Source organism: Phyllobates terribilis, unplaced genomic scaffold (genome assembly GCF_046119375.1).
Source record: "Phyllobates terribilis strain yellow unplaced genomic scaffold, ASM4611937v1 Scaffold_3__8_contigs__length_932513732, whole genome shotgun sequence".
Lineage (NCBI taxonomy): Eukaryota > Metazoa > Chordata > Amphibia > Anura > Dendrobatidae > Phyllobates > Phyllobates terribilis.
This window is the reverse complement of record NW_027362763.1, coordinates 837,067,556-837,084,730: the sequence shown is the minus strand read 5'-3', so window position 1 is coordinate 837,084,730 and position 17,175 is coordinate 837,067,556. Positions and strand designations below refer to the sequence as shown.

Here is a 17,175-nt window from a genome sequence, read left to right as displayed (position 1 = left end):
AGGTTTTTCACTCCGTCCCATTGCCCCAGATGTATGAAATACAGGCCCTAGCTATACAGTCTGCCTTTACAAACATGTGAAACAATGAGCCATTCTAAAGAGCGCGCTATAACATGAAATACAGTGGTGTGAAAAATTGTTTGCCCCCTTCCTCATTTCTTATTCTTTTGCATGTTTGTCACACTTAAATGTTTCAGATTATAAAACAAATTTAAATATCAGGCAAATATAACACAAATAGACAAAAAATGCAGTTCTTAAATTAAGGTCTTTACTATTAAGGGAAAAAGAAATCCAAACCTATAGGGCCCTATGTGAAAAAGTGATTGCCCCCCCCTTAAAATATAAATTAACTGTGGTTTATCACATCTTTGGGAAGCTGAGTTCAATCAAGAAATCACTTAAATAGGACCTGCCTGACAAAGTGAAGTACAACCAAAGATCCTCAAAGGTAGATATCATGCTGCGATCTAGAGAAATTCAAATGAGAAACAAAGTAGTTGAGATCTATCAGTTTGGAAAAGGTTTTAAAGCCATTTCTAAAACTTTGGGAATCCAGCAAACGACAGTGAGAGCCATTATCCACAAATGGCAAAAACATGAAACAGTGGTGACCCTTCCCAGGAGTGGCCGGCTCACCAAAATTACCCCAAGAGCGCAGCGATGACTCATCCAAGAGGTCACAAAAGACCCCACAACAACATCCAAAGAACTGCCGGCCTCACTTGCCTCAGTTAAGGTCAGTGTTCATGACTCCACCATAAGAAAGAGACTCGGCAAAAATGCATGGCAGAGTTCCAAGACGAAAACCACTGTTAAGCAAAAAGAACATAAAGACTCATATCAGTTTTGCCAGAAAACATCTTGATGATCGCCAAGACTTTTGGGAGAATACTCTGTGGACTGACGAGACCAAAGTTTAACTTTTTGGAAGGTGTATGTCCTATTACATCTGTCGTAGAATTAACACAGCTTTTCAGAAAAGGAACATCATACCAATAGTAAAATATGGTGGTGGAAGTGTGATGGTCTGGGGCTGTTTTGCTGTTTCAGGACCTGGAAGACTTGCTGTGGTAAATGGAACCATTAATTCTGCTGTCTACCAAAAAATCCTGAAGGAGATGTCTGGCCATCTGTTCATGACCTCAATCTGAAGCGCACTTGGGTTATGCAGCAGAACAATGATCCAAAACACACCAGCAAATCCACCTCTGAATGGCTTAAGAAAAACAAAATTAAGACTTTGGAGTAGCTTAAGCCCCCGTCTCACATAGCGATATCGCTAGCGATATCGCTGCTGAGTCACGGTTTTGGTGACTCACCAGCGACCTCACCAGCGATGTCGCTGTGTGTGACACTTTGCAACGATCAGGCCCCTGCTGTGAGGTCGCTGATCGTTGCAAAGTGTCCTGGACCATTTTTTGGTCGTTGGCCTCCCGCTGGCCAGCACACATCGCTGTGTGTGACCAGCGGGACCAACGATCTGGCTGGTAACTATGGTAAACATCGGGTTACTAGGGGCACGCGCGCACTTAGTAACCCGCTGTTTACCATGGATACCACTCTGCTACGGTGCACGGAGGCTCCCGCGCACCGTAGCAGAGTGGTATCCATGGTAAACAGCGGGTTACTAGGGGCACACGCGCACTTAGTAACCCGATGTTTACCATAGTTACCAGCCTGCTCCTGCTTGCAGCAGGCTGGTAACGGGAGCAGGACATCGTGGAACGATTCTTTCCACGATATCGCTGCTCCCCTGATCGCTGGTGAGCCTGCCTGTTTGACAGCTCACCAGCGATGTATTAGCGATGCAGCAACGATCCCTGACAGGTCGTATCGTTGTCGGGATCGCTGCTGCATCGCTTAGTGTGACGGGGCCCTTAGTCAAAGTCCTGACCTTAATCTGATTGAGATGCTGTGGCATGACCTTAAAAAAATGGTTCATGCTCAGAAACCCTCCAGTGTAGCTGAATTGCAACAATTTTGCAAAGATGAGTGGGCCAAAATTCCTCCAGAGCGTTGTAAAAGACTCATTGCCAGTTATCACAAACGCTTGACTGCAGTTGTTGCTGCTAAGCGTGGCCCAACCAGGTATTAGGTTTAGGGGGCAATCATCTTTCACACAGGGCCTGTAGGTTTGTATTTCTTTTTCCCTTAATAGGACCTTCATTTAAAAACTGCATTTTGTGTTTACTTGTGTTATCTTTGTCTAATATTTAAATTTGTTTTGTGATCTTAAACATTTAAGTGTGACAAACATACAAAATAATAAGAAATCAGGAAGGGGGCAAACACTTTTTCACAAACTGTATCTTCCTTCCAAAAAATCCACAATCAACTGTAAGTGGTAATATTGAAAAGTTCAAAGGTGTAAGAACTACACCAACTCAGCCACAAAGAGACAGACCAAGTAAATTAAAGAGCCACCAAACCTCTTCTGGCCTTATCATAAGCAAAAAAAACTGCACCAGGAGCTACATGGCATAGGTTTCCACGGTTGAGCAGCTGCATGCAAGTCTTACATCACCAAGCACAATGTCAAGTGTCAGATGGAATGGTGTAAAGCTTGCAACCACGAAACTCTGGAGCTTAAACGTATTATGTGGAGGGATGAATCACACCTCTCTATTTGGATCTGGCAGTCTGATGGATGAGTCAGGGTTTGTCGAATGCAAAGAGCATTTGACCTGCTTGACTACTTTTGTACCAATTGTAAAACTTGGTGGAGTTGGGATAATGCTATGGATTTGTTTTTCATGGGTTGGCCTAGTCCCCTTCCAAAACATTTTAGACAGTTGTATGCTTCCTATTTTGTGGCAAAGTTTGGGGAAAGCCCATTTTTGTTCCAATATGACTGTGCCCCTGTGTACAAAGTAAAGTCCACAAAGTCATGGTTCCTTGAGTTTGATGTGGAAGAACTTGACTGGGCTGTACAGAGTCCTGCTCTTAACCCCATTGAACATCTTTGGGATAATCTATTAGGGAGATCGTGAACAAGGTGCCTATTGGCAAAGGCCTCTTTCAGAAGAATAATACATCTGGTCACACTGGAAAATTGAATGGTTTAAGTAACAAGAGACAAGCAGGTCGGGCCCTGCTGTTGCTAATAACATGATACAGATGTCTGCCATGAAGTGAGTAAAGTGGCTCCCATGCACATTAGACATTACTGGAGGCGTATATGGCCAAAAATGATGCATGGCAGAACACAAGTTCACTCTGTCAGTACCAGTATAATCTATGGCCCCATAGGCGGGGGATTCAGACATAAGCCCCAACGTGAGCCACTGACGGGTTCCTAAACGCATTGTGAAAGCACCATAAGACAACACAGGAGCAGTCAGCAGAACGAGCACTCATGGGAGAGACCGGCTGAGATGGCTGTCGGCCAAACAAGCAGCCTAAGCAATTTTCGACCGACAGAAATCGAATGCATATGGCCGGCCTTAGGGGCACTTATGCCCTGTAATATGAAATAAATTTGTATACGTATTGTCAAAAGCTACAGTGCAAAATTTGTAATAGAACCAGCGACCCTCCTCTACTATGTGCAGTTACCATTAGTGTTTTCTTATGTGGCCGAATGGTCTTTTGTAGGCATCAAGGAATGGGTGCTGCTGTTACCTCTTCGCTCCTGTAGATATAACTCTACTTTGTATCTTCTGAAATAAAATAAGACATTTTTAATGCAACACTTCTGATTAGTGATATTATGCTTAACATTGCCATACACGTCTAATCAACTATCACAAGCCGAAACGAATGGATTCTGCTGAGTGCCCATGCTGCTCCTCTGTCATCTGATACGGCTTTACCAATAAAGAAACAACTGTGTACAGGGCAGGCTGGAGAGATAAAGGACAGGAGTGACATATTCCTGAAATGTGGGCCCTGCTCTTGTTGTATAGAACAATAGGACAGCTTGCATGTCACTCAGTCCTTTTATTGCTGCCTTGAAAGTGGACGAGGACTGATAAGCTCATCTGTAGGTTCACATGTGTCCACACTGCGTAATACACGGGGAAGCCTTTATGTGATTTTGTAGCGGAAACTACAGCAGCTGCTCTTTTTTCTTCAGAATGACTGTGTTAAATTTGGTTTACGACAACTATTAGCCCAATATTGCAATATATATTCAAATGCAACCAAATTTAGAGTTTTCTTTTTATCCCTTTAGTTTTTATTGTATTTTCCAAAATAAAATCCAAACGAAAAAGATACAACTGAACGCAATGTATAATATCATGGTTCAGCATGACATAGAAAAAGAACATCAAATATCCTTAATTTTGAGAATGATAGTTGACATGATATGACAGAAGGCGTAGGAAATTGCAGTGTAAACTGAAAATCTTTCTGTCCGCTAATGGGAATTTTCAAAGGTCTCTTTTCATGGGCTTCAAAATACATTAAAATGTGTCTTTAATTGGGAACTTCAATAGTTTTGCCCTTATGTCAGTGTCTTTTAGTAATTGAGATATATTCGTAAGGAAAAATCAAAGTAAAAGAACATTGCTGACTGAGTCACTTCTTCACACTTATGATATATTTCTAGAGCTTTCTCATTTACATTTTGAAATAAGAAACCTGCTGCGTGCGCTTATTCCCATGAGAAAACCACAAATGGTGCAAAGTTAACTTTCTTGTAAATAATGAGTTTCTGTTGAGGCTTTTTGATTCCTAGTCAACACTCATACTCTTTATACTACACCCCCTTGTCACATTTTTAAAGGGTTTATCTAGGACTATTTATTTATTTTTACTGTGGGCCTAAAAACTAACAGGCAGGTAGTTACTAACTACGTACCCGTTTTACCCGGTGCCAGCACAAAGTGGTCGCTGACTACTCCTCCTGTCAATTCAACTGCTTCATGTCAACAGAGCAGCTCTTACTCTTCTTGGTTGCTCTGTTGACAGTGAGTAATTGGCGACATCATTTTAATTGACAGCCAACTACATGCAGTTAGGCTGCCGCTCTTTCGACGGGATGTCAGTGGAAGCCGCTAGATCACCAGCATGAGTGGTCTGTGACCGCAATATGCCGGCAGAGATCTGCGCCAGGCACAACAGGCAGGTAGGTAGCATCTTTGTCGATAGTAAAAAAATAAAATAAAATAGTCCCTGATCATCTCTTTAAAATCTGTTTTATGTATGTATCTACCTTTTTTCTTACCTGTTCTTGTTTTCATTTTGTTTAGCTTTTTTTTAACTTGATCTTAGAATGGTGACCATGCAGTTCAACTTTTATTTTTTGCTGTCATGGCAGCACATACAGTAGTAGGTCTTTTCCCTCAATAGTCTGATTCTAAAGTTTATAAAAATAGTATAATAGAAATTTGGGATAACTGATAAATGAAAAGTAAAGAAGTCAAGAAATCGATTTGTCGCTCCATTATTATTATTTTTTTTAATTTGAAGGTCATAAGCCTGTAGTGCAGGTAAATATTAGACACGTTGCAATATATGTTTTATTAGACAAATCTTCTTTTTTTCTCCACTTGTGAGCCTTTCTTCCCCTCCCCATCTCCTTTTGATCTCAACATCCACTCTGAAAAAAATCAGCTCAAATCCATTGTGGTCAAAGCAAAACCGCCTGCTAACACAGTGAAATGTCAGGTTACTTCTCCTGTTATATTATATTGAGAGGGGAGGGGTGGATGGAGTGAGGAGCTATCTGCACAGTGAGAGACAAGCAGACACAGGCAGATGGGGCTGCAGCTTCAAACACCTGTTTTATTTCACTTCAATGCTGGATTCACAGCTACACAGCTCAGTACTGCTGTACAATGTATTTCATGTGGCTACTGCTTTTGTCTCATGTACTTTAGACAAAGAAGAGAAGGAATGGTTTATGTCTGTATATACAAGATATGAAAGACACTAGTGTCAACCTACTAGCTTAGAGAGAACTGAAAATTGGAAATAGAGCATGTAGAGGGGAAAGTTAGTGAAAAATACAAGATACAACTCATATAATGGCCAGAAATAGTATCATTCCTCATGTACACACCTTTAACAGCTGTGGTAAAGCGCCTTGCTAAGCTCTTACAGAGGCAGACACAGGAAACACGTTTTGGGTTAACTTCCTGCAGGTTTATTAATATACCGCATAAACTCCAGCAAGGTTCCACAAAATAAACACGTCCTTTCTGGGATAACGAAAAACAAAAAGATAACATATAAGTCCATAGTTGACCGGGTTTCACCCGCTATAGGTAACACAAAACAGTTCAACAAAAGTCCTTCTGTGGAGCTCCCTGGCTTCCACTCACAGTATGGAGACTTCCTTCTCCAGACCACACCAGAGAAAAAAAAACAGTGACTAAGCATTTAACATTCCTCAGCAACACCCTGAGGTAGAGATATGGTGAATGACCTCCCGCCCTTCTCAATGTCATTCACGAAAAAACACTCCCTTTGAAAATGATGGTTTAACCCCCAACACATAGCATGTTAGAGGAAATTTGTAGGTTTAGTTCACTGAAGCTAGTAGCCGCAGTGAAGCATATCTCCCCTCACATATATCACCAGTGACTCTGTCACACAGCCTAATCTGAAAAGTTATCTGAGATAATAGATACACTTTAATGGGCCATTTTGGGGGGCAATATACCTTACACAGCTGTCAGCTGAAATCTAATCTCCCCACAAGCATGCGCTCTTAGCTTGGCTAAGTATGCATGTATCCTCAATAGAGAGAGGGGAATGAGCAGCCGTCAGATATCCCTGCAAGCGGTTTAGCTCCCTTTTAGAACAAAGGATCGGGTATATTGAAATCCAACTTGCCCACTAAATCTTTCCTCAAACATATGCATAGGAGGGAGAGTTGGGAAACCGCTTTCATTAATCTATATGTGTATGATCACCTTTACTGCCAAGTCCCTTTGCTGGTAGCAGCTTTTTACAGGGGGTCCCTCTGATCAGAAAGTGATATGCTGTAACTGACTGAGACTAGAAAACATTTTTTAATCTCAGTCCTTATCCCCATTAAATATTCTTACAGTAATATAATTTACTGACATTATAAAAATAATTAAAAAAAGATGATAAGAATTATCACTACACACCAATAATATTGGTAAGAGAACGTGATTGATTTCTACGAAGTTTGTACTCACAATACATAGTGCGGTGTTTGTTGTTTTTCTTTGTATGGAAGTTGTACTCTGTAATGAAATGTTTTGCTTAAAATCATTAAAATCTCAAGTCAATCAAAATTGAACTGCAGTACTTAGCAGCAGCCACTACACAATGTGCAGAACTGCAGGGTTCTGCTCCACACACTTCTTATATCCTGTCAGCCGAGCAGTTGGGGTGCCAGGTGTCGGATCCCCAATGATCTCATATAGATGAGCTGCCCTATGGATGGTCCATCAATATGTTAGTCTCTGAAAACCCTTTTAATTTTATATCGATTTTTCCCTCTCAAACATTTATATTTACACCATTGTCCCCCCCCCAAAATTGCAGACTCTACATGCACCTGAGTATAACCAAGAAAAACATTGGTCACCTAATCCCAAGACTAGTTGATAAAAGGTTGCTCTCTGGTGGACCTACAACTGTACCCCCATGATCATAATCCCGTTCTTCCCCTCCATGGTTGTGGCCTAACGCAGGGACACACATGCATATTACAGCTACATTCACTTACTATGGGAGTGACAGAGATTGCCAATTACAGTTGAGTAATAAAAAAGTCTACCCAAAGGTATCCGTGTGTGTACAGAATCTATGTGCAATGATGCGGACTGCTCTCTTTTTAAAAAATCCAGTAAAAAAAAATAAACCTGTAATTTCAAAACACCCTTTACATATAAATGCGAGTGGAATAGTATGATTTCTGGATAAAATCTATCGATAGACTGAAGTCTGTGTCCCAACTCTGTGTCTGCCACACTAGAAGAGCTTTAGGGGGCTAGTGCAATAGCTCAAAGGCATACAAATATCATTAGCCTTGTTTGTAGTGGCAAGATTGCACTTAGCCGGGCAATCTGCAGTTAATGGCTTCCAGAATCCAATCTACTTCTCTTTTCAAACACAGCAGTCACTTTAATTAATATCCGAAAATAAACCTATAATACATCTTTAATTAATTAGTCTTAAGTCATTACCAGTTGCTTCTCAGTGTTTGATGTAAACATTACGACTGTCTTCCAGGAGATGTAATGCTAAGCAGACAAACAAGTCAAAGGTCAGGATCCAAATTATCCCTGCTGTCAGACGTCATAAGTGTTCAAGAGACAGATGAGAAGGTACGGTACATAACACTTTAATTAATAGGTCTCATTTGGAAATCTGTGTCTGCTGCATTATTGTCATCATCATTATGTGTTGCAGAGTGTAAGAAATGAAGATATCAGGAGTAGTTATTTAGGATTCTGTTCTTTCATGTGATAACTGTAAGATCTCTTTCTTCAGCATCAAAGATGAAATCTCAAGAGATCAGAGACGAGATCTCAAAAGTTACTTAAAGGGAATCTGTCAGCAGATTTTTACTATGTAATCTGAAGACAGCGTGAGGTAGGAGTTAAAACACTGATTTCAGAGATGCCTCTCTTATCAAGCTCAGCTTTTGTTTGTTTTAGCACCAGGAGCTTATCATTGCTGGGACACAGTAGCATGCTAGTCTGACACGCCCCCTTCTGTGACAGGCTCCTCACTGTCTATAGACATTGTACATACAGAATCTATTGTGGGCGGAGTTAGCTTCCTCAGCTCTGCTTCAGTCTAAATCTAAAAGCTCTGTATGAGAACGACTGCACCCAGTAAACTAAATGATACATCATTGGATTCAGCTTTTCTTTGCCTACATCAGGCTGCTCTCAGAGGAGGTAGCAAAAACCTGCTGACAGATTCCCTTTAAATGGTTCACAGATGTACTGCAAATTGTCTTTATTACTATTATAAGTCGTGATTCAGAGGAAGCGGACACTGCAAAAGTATTAGAGCCTAAGGAGTGCGACTCGTGTGAACAAATCTGAACAAAGTACGAAAAAGCAAACACACAACATATAGAAAAAGAGAGGAGCACACTTCCAAATTATATGGAAAATGTAACAATCTATTAAAGGGTTGGCCACTACTTTTTTTTATTGATGACTTATCCATAGGGTAAGCCATCAATATCTGATCGGTGGAGTTGTGAACCCGAAAGTTTTTGGATGCTGCTGCAACACAGCAGCCCAGTCATTTCTGGTGGCCGCGGCCAGGTACTGCAGATTCACATGCTATTTAAATAGGGGATGCATCTACAGTACCCAACCATGGGCATTATAGTTTTGACAGAGCTGCTGTGTTCTGTCAGAATCCAAGAACGTCTGTCCAGCACCAGTAACGGCTGATTGGCGGGGGTGCATGACGTTGCACCCCCACCGACCAGATATGGTGAACCCTTTTAAACCTATTTACGCCAAACAAACAAGACAAACATCCATAATCTAAAGCTAGACATGAATCTATAGGACGAGAGGAAAATACTTTGTGTCCAAGCAAACCATACTATGTCTTCTATGGCAATAGAAACATATAAGGATAGAGTTGGAAGGGACCTCCAGGGTCATCGTGTCCAGCCCCCTGCTCAATGCAGGAGTCACTAAACCATCTCAGACAGATGTCTGTCCAGCCTGTGTTTGAAGACTTCCATTGAAGGAAAACTCACCACCTCTCGTGGCAACCTGTCCCACTCATTGATCTCCCTCACTGGCAAAAAGTTTTTTCTAATATCTAATCTGTATCTTCTCCCTTTCAGTTTACAAATTCTGGTGCAAAATACTGACCAAATACTGAACATGTGAACATGGCATTACAGGGAATCTTTCAGCAGGATTTAACACCTCAAACTATATGTGAATGAGGCTTTTTCAAAGACAATTCCAGCAATACTGTTACATGGCCTGTCTGTTACTGAGAAATCAGCGTATGAATTGATATGCAAATGAGGCTGAAAAGCTATTTGTGGATTTGAAGCTTCGGTCACTCCAGCTCTATTCCTCGCTGGCGGGGAATAGACCTGGAATTACAGAGGCTTCAGATCTACCATAGTCCTTCAGCCTCATTTGCATATCAATTCAAACATTGATTTCTCAGGAACGGAGGAACAACTGACCATGTAACGGTATTGCTGGCCATGGCTTTGAAATAGCCACATGTACAAATAAATAGTATTAGGGTGTGAAATTCTATACAGACAGTCATATAGACAGACCAGCAGGCATGTTGATATAATTGCACCCTGTGGAGCTTATTGGACAGCTTTTTATGATTAAATAAACAAATTAATAAATGAAAAAAACCTACGTTTTTTGTAGCCAGCAAAGGTAAAGCTGGACTACGGATTCGGTGGACTACGGTGAACCTGCATGGGAACTTTTTTTTTTATAAATTGGAGAACGAGGAATTGTGTTGAGGAGTGTTTATTTCAATAAAGTATTTTTGTGTGTGTGTTTTTCTTTTTTGCGGGGGGTTAGTAATGTGGGTGTCTGATGGAAATCTCTCCGTTACTAACACCAGGACTTGATGTAAGCTGTGTTTTTGGACAATTCACAGCTGACTTCAACCCCAAGCCCGATTGCCAGTGCACCAGGGCATCAGAAAGAGCCAAAGCAAAGCGCCAGAATTGACACAAGTAATGTGATGCGCCACTACTGGGTCAGCTGAGGACTGGTATTTTTAGGCTGGGAAAAGCCCAACAACCATGGACCTTCCCAGCCTGATAATATAAGCCTGCAGCTGTCTGCTTTACCTTTGCCAGTTGCCAAAAAGGGTGGAAAGGGGAAGCCACCTTGTTTTATTCATTTATTTATTCATTCATAAAAAGCTGTCCAATAAGCTCCACAGGGTGGAACTTTACGATATGTCTGGGGGTTGTGCAATTATATGTCTATATGTCTGTCGGTCTGTCTTTATGTCTGTGTCTATCTATATCTATTATCTATCTCTATAGCTTTTACTGCTGATTGCAAATGGTGTACAGCGCTGCAGAATCTGTGTCCCCTGTACAAGCTGCACGAAATAAAACTTGTACAGTTAGTAAATGGAAATGATAATATTGTAAATAATATAACAAATAACATAAAACTTAATAATGTATATGGGATATTATGTCTTTTCAGGTGGACCTAAACCAGGAGTCTGGAATTAATTCTGAAACGGATGTTGTCCAAAAACAGAATGATTTGCAGGTAAAATGATGGGGATGAATGTTATATTATGCCTAATTACAGGAAATTCATGGTGATACTGGATGATCCATATCTGAACGTGTTATTTGCAGATTTTTTTTTTTGCAGATTTCACCCTACTGATCATTGTGTGATTGGTAGCCTGTTAATACTGCCTTTAAGAATGCTTGTTCACCATGATCGCCCAGTGTAAAAGCACACTAAGGGTGGGTTCACACTGACAGGCCGCTTGCATCACGCGACCGCCGATTGGCAACATATTTGCCATTTGGCGGTTATTTAGTAGCCTGTCTAGATGTAGAACGGTCAGTAATTGTTGTAGATTGTTGTGTGCTCATAGACACTCTTTAGGTTAAGTGCCCATGTAGCGTTTTTGTAGCTTTTTTGCGGCGTTTTTACGGCTGCAAAAACGCTTGTAAAACAGTCTGCCATGCAAAGCAATGTGAATTCGGATGTGCTGTGCACATGATGCGCTAATTTGTGCGCCGAATTCTCATTGCGTTACAAAACGCAGTATGACCATTTCTACCGCGATTACGCTGCAAATTCGCCGCCATTGAGGAACATTGAAACGCAGCAAACCCGCAGGTATATGTGGATTTGCTGCGTTTCAATTAAATTCAATGGCCGCGAATTTGCAGCGTAATCGCGGTGCGTGTGGTACCCAGGATGAAGAGAAGACTACAACTCCTCTTCATCCCGGCTACCACGCGGTGAAAAAAAGAAATAAAAAAGTTTAAAATAAACACAACCTGTATATTCACCTCTCCGGTCTCCTCCAGTCTGCTCCCGGCCACGTCCTCTCTCCTTGGCGTCCTGCGGTGTACTGTCAGGACCTGCGGTGACGTCATTTAGTCAGCTGACCATCACCTGACACGTGACCATTAGCTGACTAAATGACGTCACCGCAAGTCCTGACAGTACACTGCGAGACGCCGAGGAGAGTGGATGCCACCGGGAGCAGACTGGAGGAGACCGGAGAGGTGAGTATACAGGTTTTTTTTTTATTTTTAACGTTTTAATTCTCTTTTTTTTACTATAGATGCTGCATTTAAAGCATTAGTTGTTCACACATTATAAATTCATGTCAGTTGCATGGATTTATGTTGTGTGACCAACTTGTGAAGCACTTTTCCAAGTGATGCTCAAAATCGCTTGGAAAACTGCTTGAAAAAACGCATGCGAAAACGCATGTAAAAACGCTTCTCTCTGGCAGAAAAAACGCATGTAAATCTTTATGCGTTTTTTTCTGCCAGAGAGAGGCAAAAACGCTCTGCATCAAATCTGCTACGTGGGCACATAGCCTGAATCTTGGCAGCAATATTTACACAGGATGATGTGCTGCTGGGAACAATGATCTTTAAAGCAGGCAAAAGATCATATCACCTGACGAAAGAGCGATCAGCAGTTGATCGGCAGTCTGTTTACACTGTAACATTATTGGGAACGAGTGTTCATTGTTCCCAATAATCCTGCAGTGTGAATGCACCTTAAGGGTATGTGCACAACCACGTCTTATACACACCGAAGCCGTATAAGTTTAGAAGCAGAAGATGTTTCAGGAATACGCCAGCAGTGTTTTTCCTGAAGTGTCTTCTTTGTCGATTTTTCACTCATTTTTGCATAGAAAATAGTGGTGGCTTCCCATTGGAAGCTGCCAGAAGAATGGAGCAATCATTTCTTTAAGCCATTTCATGGCTTTTGAAGCCTGAAGTGGTTAAAGGGAATCTGTCATGTCCTCAAATGTTATTAACCTGAAAATGTAGGGTTAATCTCCAGGTTAATAGCATTCCAAGGCTGTCCAGAGGCTTTACTGAAGTCATGTCTACCGGAAAAAAATGAACTTTACTCCTCCAAGGAGCCGCTGACTTTCAGTCTTAGGGCACAGTTAGACGGCCGTATAACACGGATGACAATCGCATCACAATGCTCGGACTGGCCGGCAGCTATCTTGATTGGAGTGTGACTAAACAAAGCAGAGCTTTATGGGCGAAGGCCAAGGAAGAAACCATTACTGAAGAAAAGACATAAAAAGGAATGACTGATCTTTGCCAAAGAGTACCTTTACAAATCACAATCTTTCTGGAAAAATGTTCTGTGGACTGATGAAACAAAAATAGAGCTTTTTGGCAATGCAAAGCAACAGTTTGTTTACAGACGGCACAATGAAGCTCATAAGGAAAAGAACACCTTAACAACAGTTAAGCATGGTGGAAGATCCATAATGCTGTGGGGAAGGTTTCTGTGTCTAGTACTGGAGGCCTTGACCATATCACAGGAATCATGAAATCAGAGAATTATCAAGAGATTTTAGAGCGAAATGTCCTACCCAGTGTAAGAAAGTTTGGTTTGAGTCGAAAATCATGGGTCCTCCAGCAAGACAATGACCCAAAGCAAACATCCAAAAGTTGAAAAAGAAAAAATGGACTGTTTTAAAATGGCCAGCATTGAGTCCTGACCTTAATCCCATTGAAAATCTTTGGGGTGAACTGAAATCTGCCATTGGGAAAAAGAACCCTGCAAGCATTCAAGAGCTTTAACAAACTGCAATGGAAGAGTGGGAGAAAATTCCAGCTGAGAAGTGCAAGAAGCTTATAGATGGCTACAAGAAACATTTGGAGGCTGTCACAAATGCCAAAGGGTGTGCAACCAAGTATTAATTAGGGGTGCCTTTATTGCTGCACATGCTGTTTATTCTGTTTCTTCTTTGAAATTGCAACATGGAAGTTGAAAAACAATGTTGTATTGTTGTATTACTTTGGACCACTAATTAAAAAATCCTGAGGATATAACTTTGGTACATTTCCATTTATTTCTTAAGATATTGTACAGTCTATGAAAAAAATGAAGGGGTGCCAATAATGGTGAGCAGCACTGTATACCTGGAGAGGCTTCAGTCACTGCTCAGTAAACTGTGAGCTGAGGCTGAAAGCACGTCCCAGCACATTGATTGACAGGTCACTCTGCAGTTCATCTGTCCAGTGTGAGATGTCAATCAAAGTGCTGTGGCGTACTTACAGCTGCTGTGAGCAATGACTATAGCTCCTCCTGGCACACCTCTAGACTCAAAGTCCACCGCTCCTGGAAGAATAAAGTTAATTTTCTCTCAGTAGCCGCACCTTAAGAAAGGCAGGCAGACGACATTGGATCACTATTAACCTGCAGATTAACCCCATATCTGCAGGTTAATAGTGTTTGGGGACACGACAGGGTCCCTTTAAAAGAAGTAAAAAAAAACCCTGAATATATGCCCAACAAGTAGTTTTACAGTGCTATGCATAAGTTAATTCTTTTTTACATTTTTTTTAGCGCTTTTTCAGGTGGGTTCCAGGTGGAAACCGCCTGAAAAAGACATGGTGTGCCCATACACTTGGTTTGCTAAGAAAATCCAGCTCTCCTGGAATCTTATCTCTCCTTGCGTAAGAATCTACTTGAGATATACCCTAGTATGAATAACTTTGAAATTAGATAACTTACATGTCATTCATCTCATTAAAGTTTGCCCAATGAATGAATACAAGTCTGGAACATATTCATGGTCTTCGTTCACTAATAGCACTGTGGGAGGGAGGACCGGCCTTAGTGACTGATTACATGCATTTCAGACATCTCACTTTTTGTAAAGACTCAGTCAATTATTGCGCGGGAACAATATGTCCATTTTTTCATGTAGGTTTATGAGTCCTAGTTGACCTAGTTTTAACTTAATAAAATTATATATTTTATATTCTTGAAATAAAAATGCTGAATTTCTCTTATATATGCAGGTACGTCTCACTAAATTAGAATATCAGCAAAAAGTTAATTTATTTCAGTTCTTCAATGCAAAAAGTAAAACTCCTATATTATATAGAGTCATTACAAACAGAGTGATCTATTTCTGTTAATGTTGATGATTATGGCTTACAGCCAATGAAAACACAAAAGTCATTATCTCAGTAAATTAGAATACTTTATAACAAAAGCTTGAAAATGTTTTTAAAATCCGAAATGTTGGCCTACTGAAATGCATGTTCAGTAAATGCACTGTGTTACTCTGAGAACTCATCTGAATTGATAAGGAAAACGCTTGGATTTGTTTTTGTATTTACTCACTTCACTCTTGTGGCCGCTACAGCTTTGTAGTGGCCGGTGATGCAAGATGTTTTATGTTTTCAACAAAGAAAATTCTCAGTCCCCTGCCTCTCATACCCGCAGATACGAATACTGAGCCGAGCATCCAGTGCAGATGATGCCATCGGAGGTGTGAATTGCAAGACCCCAGAGACCCCAAGCTTAGAAGCAGAGAGTCAGCCCTTCCACCCTGCGTACAAAGGAGACGTCACTGCCTTCTGCATTCAGCTGTTTTGCATTGATGAAAAGCATGAAACAAGGCAAGTGTACAATATGTAATAGTTATGACCGTTCACCTTCTATATCCATGTTACAGCTTATATATATGAAAAGTTAAGTGTACACAGTAAAAATAGCCTGGTAACTTTGTTCTACATGTCAGAATGGTTATGGTGACGCCAAATGTATTTATTTATTTATTCATTTATTTATTTTTTACAACTAAATAATAAACATTTTTTCCAATTATTGGGGGATGAAAAGTGACCAGCGATTCTGACATTTCTATATTTTTTTGTTTCGACATTCACCATATGGGATAAATATTACGATATGTTATTAGTTCAGACAATAGCACATAGCGGTTCATCGCTATATTTGATAAGGAAAAACTTCCTCAATTGTAGACATTTTTTTTAATAAATATCAAGGTTGGCCCGTGACTGTGTCCAAGTGTTTAATTTTGACGCTCTGTGTATTTCAGTTTCACATCCCTGTCTTAAAGGTTAAAATATGTCTGCAGAAGTTCGTACACATAAAGTTCAGTTTACATGCTGCCACCCATAGAAGTATATAAATTTAGGATGGAAGCAGGAAGGAGGAGCTAATGGATTAAGACAAAGGCAAAGGGACACACAAAAACAGTACTGCAGCTTCCAGTGAGTGTTGTACCTCACCACAGTGCTGGATTCACAACTACACTGCTCATTACTTCTGTAAATACCTTCCATACTGCTGTTTCTTCTGAGGGTTTGCTACGTAAAACTATGGTAGCAGGATCTTTTATTTTCTGTGTGTAGTGTATGAAAGACATCATCGCAGCTAATCTACACTCACTCTACTCTCTGTAAGCCCAGGGAAAACTGACAATTATATGTTGAGTGAGAGGCGAAAACTGGATAAATGAAATTAAAAAAATAAAAGCCAGATATTATATAATGAGTAGAAATAGTGTTATCAGATCCCAAGAACTCACCTGAAATTATCCGTGAAATATATTGTACATTTATTCAGTAAATTTATACAGACCTCACAAGCATTTGTGAAACCCGCATCAAGTTTGTTAGGTGGGAGAGCCTCCATATTTTGCTATTTCAGCAAGTATCTAATTTTTACCTTTTGTTACAGCAAATTATTTTTGGGTGCTTCAATGTCATCTGCTTGCTATGCGTCCTTAACTTTGTACTATCAATTTTTTACTTGCCTTTCTGTATAAGGTACAAATATATTATGTCCACTTTGTTCTCATTGCCTCTTATTTTCTTCATGGGTGTTTCCTTTTTAGTTCACCCACCAATACATTTTTGTGTCTACTCTGTTATGTTTATAGATACAGCAGGTGAAATAAGTATTGAACACATAACCAATTTTCTAAGTAAATATATATCTAAAGGTATTATTGACATGAAATTATCACCAGATGTCTGTAACAACCCATCCAGTCATGACACCAGCTGAAATCTATCAGTAATTAGAAAGCAATCCTGCCACTTAGTAAAAAATAATATCAACTGGTTCAACTGATGGACTTTAAAAAGGTGTCTCATTACCAAGGTGCCACACAAGAAACATCTCATGATGGGTAAAACCAGTGAGCTGTTTCCAGACCTTCGCAACCTTATTGTTGCAAAACATACTGATGACATTTGTTATAGAAGAA

General features: G+C 40.4%; 1 protein-coding gene across 3 annotated transcripts in view; it reads left to right on the top strand.

Moving 5' to 3' along the window:
* The window catches only part of CFAP61 (cilia and flagella associated protein 61), a 423,133-nt gene that overhangs the window by 91,894 nt on the left and 314,064 nt on the right, over positions 1-17,175 (top strand). For all 3 annotated transcript variants that reach the window (XM_073672462.1, XM_073672463.1, XM_073672461.1), the window contains exons 9-11: positions 8,161-8,255; positions 11,115-11,183; positions 15,381-15,556. In XM_073672462.1, coding sequence (XP_073528563.1) covers positions 8,161-8,255; positions 11,115-11,183; positions 15,381-15,556 — 340 coding nt within the window. The remainder of the gene's footprint in view (positions 1-8,160; positions 8,256-11,114; positions 11,184-15,380; positions 15,557-17,175) is intronic.